The sequence below is a fragment of the Bidens hawaiensis genome, unplaced genomic scaffold, assembly GCF_021521415.1.
Source record: "Bidens hawaiensis isolate Kalapana, Puna unplaced genomic scaffold, B.hawaiensis_p1.1 tig00013803_1, whole genome shotgun sequence".
NCBI lineage: Eukaryota > Viridiplantae > Streptophyta > Magnoliopsida > Asterales > Asteraceae > Bidens > Bidens hawaiensis.
In genome coordinates this window covers 86,347-91,296 of record NW_027492178.1, presented here as the reverse complement: position 1 = coordinate 91,296, position 4,950 = coordinate 86,347, and the positions used below count along the sequence as shown (strand labels likewise).

At 37.0% G+C, this 4,950-nt stretch overlaps 1 protein-coding gene across 2 annotated transcripts; it reads left to right on the top strand.

Moving 5' to 3' along the window:
- Positions 1 to 1,448: 1,448 nt before the first annotated feature.
- On the top strand, positions 1,449 to 4,230 carry LOC143544918 (OVARIAN TUMOR DOMAIN-containing deubiquitinating enzyme 5-like). Of its 2 annotated transcripts, XM_077036895.1 has the most exons (4): positions 1,449 to 1,553; positions 2,963 to 3,061; positions 3,153 to 3,643; positions 3,749 to 4,230. In XM_077036895.1, exons 2-4 carry the CDS (start codon positions 2,973 to 2,975, stop codon positions 4,012 to 4,014), a joined length of 846 nt encoding a protein of 281 aa, XP_076893010.1. In that variant the 5' UTR covers positions 1,449 to 1,553; positions 2,963 to 2,972; the 3' UTR covers positions 4,015 to 4,230. The 2 variants fall into 2 exon arrangements, with proteins under 2 accessions (XP_076893010.1, XP_076893009.1); XM_077036894.1 differs by having other exon boundaries at positions 3,153 to 4,229.
- Positions 4,231 to 4,950: the final 720 nt, after the last annotated feature.

Below are 4,950 nucleotides of genomic sequence, written 5' to 3'. Positions count from 1 at the left end.
TTATCAATGACTTATCGACTTTTCTTGAAGTTTTTAAAACATCAACTACGAAACTATCGGGAACGTATTATCCGACAAGTCCCTTGGTTTTTTCGGAGTTATTTTTAATCGTTAACAATCTTAAAGAATTTGAAAATAAAAGTCCAATGTTTTCAAACATCATATTACCAATGAAGTTTAAATTAAAAAAATACTTTCTTGAATTGCCACCGATTTTTACTTGCGCCGCCGCTTTAAACCCAATGTTAAATGTTACGGGGGTTGAATGTATGATAGACGAAATTTTTTCAGCCTTAGATATGCATGAAGTTGACCCAAACTTTTCAACAGAGGCACAAAATGATTTTAACTTGAATTTTAAATTTATGTATGACTTTTATATAAATAAATATGGGTCAAACATACACATGCCTACGCCGGGGGGGTCTTCATCAAGTTCAAGTGCTCCTAGAGTACGAGACCCCATGATTAGCCTTATGAACACCGTTCGCAACGTAACGGCTAAAAAACAAAGGGGTAACACCCCTTCAAGCGAACTAGGAAGGTATAGTGCATATGATTTCTCTACCGGTTTATCCGAAGAGGAATATGGCACTTTTGATGTTTTGGCTTGGTGGAAGGTAAAGGAAACCGAGTTTCCGATTCTTGCCACCATGGCCCGTGATTTACTAACCGCCCAAGCTTCTACGGTAGCTTCGGAATCTGCTTTTTCTCTTAGTGGCAGGGTAATATCGGTGAGAAGAACAAGACTGAATTCGGAGTCGGTGGAGATGTGCATTTGCTTGAAGGATCACTTGGACTCAATCGATCGTGTTCAACACGTAACCACTCTGGAAGACGAAACACCACTTGATGTTCGAGTGCACGACGAACAAGAAGGCGTTTCTACAAGTAATTCTGATGAATAAGTCGCCACTCAATAATTACGACGAACAAGAAGGCTTTTATAGAAATAATATGTCACAACTTTATATTTATAAGTTTAATGTTTTGTTAGTTTGTTTTTGAATATTTTAAAACATGTAACCTTTTTTTTTTGAACTTCTTAAAGTAAATAAAATGAATTTTATGTTAATTGTTTTTTTTATTTAACATGTTATACAAATACGAGCAGCGGAAACGAAAAACGAAAAAAAAATTATTTTTTACACTGTAACCGGTTGGAACCGGTTACAGTGTAAGAACCGGTTTAGGAACCGGTCAGAACCGGTTCTACCGGTTCCGGGTCCGAGGGTTGGGGAACCGGTTCGGTTCCCTAACCGGTTCGAACATGGAACCGGTTTAAACAGTGATGTTGACTAATGGAACCGGTTCTGAACCGGTTCCGGTTCCTTTGACCAACCCGATTTGATCACCTATACGGAGGGTGGCAGCGTCCAAATATCACATGAATAACAAAATGTACAGGGTCTGTTTTATATATTTCATAACTCAAAGGACTCCGAAATAAAAACTAAAATACGCCGAATCGCTTGATAAAACCCTGGTTATCGTGCGCACAGTAGAGCTTGCTTGCTTGCAATTCAGTACGCCATTGAAGATCCATCCGTACGGTAATATTCTTTCGATTCATTCAATTGATCGATTCAACATCCTTAACATGCTTCTAATTATTATCTGAATTGAATCTGTAGTACTCAATTGATAGTGTATTGATGTTAGGTGTTCAATTAGGGTTTATTATAGTTAAATTGACTGTGATTCATAATATTCATTCATTCGCCTCTTAATCGGTAGAGATTGAATATCACTTTCGTTATTCAATCGGTGTTCGTGTTCGGACGTTATGCGTTTATCGGACCGGACAATAGAACGGTTCACGAATAGTCAGCGATTGCTCGTTATGAAAATAAACTTGTTCGTGAACGTTTAATTACGTGGTACTTATGTTTAGTTTTGTGTAAGTCATAAGGAGATAATTAAAAACAAATAATGAATGAATAAACGGTAACGGACATAAATGAACGTAAATGAATAGATTGTCGAATGTTTATGAACACGATTGAATGGACATGACCTTTGTTCGTGTTCGTTCATTTAGTTATGTGAACGGAATTGCTTGTTCATGTTCGTTCATTTATTAAACGCACGTGCGTAAGCGATCGATTAGTTTACGGTCTATTCAAAAGTACTATTTTTGACATCATTTGGATATCACTTTTGCTTTTGATCAGCATGATTGAATTATGTACTACCTTTGGTTGATTAAGGAAGGTTTAATAACTTTTTACCATCTAAATGCAGAAAAAAATATATAAAGTTATAAATCGCTTACGTGTTTGACACACGTGTGCGTCTGTCCTTTTTTCTCTTGACATTATATGAAGTTTTGAAAAATTATATCGATTTAGAAGTTGTAATTAAAGTCCACATAGTCGAAGTACACACCCTTTGTATCTATCTATCTCCATCTTCAGACAGTGTGAGTTCACTAATGCATCTTATTGTGTATGAACTAATTCACTGTAAACTACGGTTTGCAGACTAAATGTTGTTTAATAAAAACCATAAAACAACTTGGTGTTTTTGTATGGATGTGTAATTTGACATTACAGAGACCAAATTTGAACTATTTGGCAGTTAAAATTTGCCCGATCATGATAGATTAACCATACATTGTGTTTTATACTACTAGCTAATGTTTATTGGAAACAACTTTTGAGTTTAAGGGGATTCTTTTCATGGAGTAGAATAAATTATGTATGAATAATGGTGGTTCTTATGATATTAATTATGGCAGATACCATCAAACTATACTAATGTGTCCCTCAAGATACTTGTTATTCGGTTTAATTACCGCTCAAACAAGCATTTTTAGTTACAGAATACTAAACTACTGCTAGAAGAAAACGAACAAACCTAAATTGTTTTTTTATTCAATGATTCATACTTTTTTTCTTTTGGTACGTTCTACATACAATTACTTGTGCTATGTACATGGTTCATAGTTATTTATTTACAGAGTTTCTAGAATGGAAAATACACAAGATTTGGAGGAAACTCAGACTAAGGAGATCCAAGTAGAAAAAGAAACACGTGAGGAGATGCTTTCAAGGCACAGGTATAATAGTAAAACTATATAACTACTATGATATCTATATCTTTTTATCAAGTAAATTACGCAAACTTGATTTTCAAAAATATGCATACAGGAAAGAGATCACTCAGCTACAAAACAAGGAAATTGCACTAAAAAAAGCAGCTGCAAAAGGAAGCAAAGCCGAGCAAAAAGCCAAAAAGAAACAAGTGGAAGAACAAGTAACTCAACTCACTGCCAAACTTAAGGAGAAACAGCTAACCGAGCTTACTTCTGCAGGTTATGCTAATAATATAACCGCTAGTGGAAACAACAAAGAAAGTAATATTGACATTTTAGCAAAAGCCATAGCCGGGGTCTCGGTTACCAACCAAACGGAGCATGCAAAACCGACCAAAAGTGCAAAAAGGAAAGAAAAACGGGCCCAACAAGAAGCAGCCCGAGAGCAAAGAATACAAGAAGAACAAAGCAATGTTGTGAGTGATCGCATGGTTGAAAATGAAAAATTAGAGAAAAAGCTTGAACCTTTAGGTTTGGTGATTAATGAGATTAAACCAGATGGTCATTGTCTTTACAGAGCAGTTGAAGACCAGTTAAAAGTCAAAGGTTTGACCTTTTACACATTTCAAGAACTTAGAAAGTTAGTGGCTGATTATATGAGGAAAAACTCGTCCGATTTTCTTCCGTTTTTTCTGTCGGAAACTATTGCAGAGGGAGATATTGATGACCCTGAAAAGAGGTTTGAGAATTATTGTAATGAAGTCGAGTTAACAGCTGCGTGGGGTGGTCAACTTGAACTCGGTGCTTTGACTCATTGCTTGAAGAAACATATCATGATATATTCAGGGTCTTTTCCTGATGTGGAGATGGGAAAAGAGTATAAATCCGGTGAGTCTTTGGGTTCAAGTATCATGTTGTCGTATCATAAGCATGCGTTTGGGCTCGGTGAGCATTATAATTCTGTTGTTCCTGTTTAAAAAGAGGTTAAAACGGGTCAGATATCATGTCATACTTTAAATCAATACCTTTTTTTCTCTCATAATTTTGTTTTGTAATGGCAATAGAAATCATGGTCAAAACTTTTATATTACTTTGTAACAGAGGATTGCTATGAAATGTTTTTGAATTTGAACTTGTATCATCTAAACAATATTTATTGGTGTCATAAGTCTTGGATGGTATGTCAAGTGTGGTGTTTGATTTGAGTTTATAATATATGTGTCTTGTCTTTGTTTCAACATTGACCGGTTACTTGGGCGTAACTGAGTCGACTCGAGCATGCAGTCCATTGCAAAGAATTACCAGGCTTTAAATATCGACATGATCTAGTTCGAGATGAGAGAAAGAAGGGTGTGTGAAGAAACACTAAGTGACCCAGTGCAGATTATGGATAATTTGGGGGTTAAGTAATGTTTCCCACGATAATGAGGTCCAACAGAGACGGTTGTTCTTCAGGGGACCTGCAAAACAAACACCGTAAGCTCGTCACTGAGAGGGGGGGGGGGGTTCCTCCTTGTGACCACCCTCCGGCGTGAGAATCAGACTAGATTGCTCTGAATATAAGTGTATATTAAGAGATTGCTAGATAACAGGATAGCAGATGATGTTACCATTCCAAGATGTTGGAGTATTTATAGCCGAAGGTAGGTTTCCTAGAAGGTACAGCCAGCTGAATAGTATTCCTGTTCTACCAACAGTGAACTATGCACAGGCCATACTGGTTGGTGGATAGGTTACGGCCAACAGTAACAAAGTCGGCTGCACTATTCCACCAACTGTAGATTATGCACGTCCCACCTACTGTGGATTATACGCAGGCCATGCTGGTTGGTGAATAGGTTACGGCCAACAGTAACACTATTCCACCAACTGTAGGCTGCGCACGCCCCTCAGTAAGAGTTGGTGAGTAGGCA

What these genes read in the sequence shown, in the direction of transcription:
- LOC143544918 (XM_077036894.1), top strand. Translation starts at nt 2,973, where the DNA reads ATGGAAAATACACAAGATTTGGAGGAAACTCAGACTAAGGAGATCCAA. An exon ending in GAGATGCTTTCAAGGCACAG is followed by an intron (nt 3,062 to 3,152) that starts GTATAATAGTAA and finishes ATATGCATACAG; the next exon opens with GAAAGAGATCACTCAGCTAC.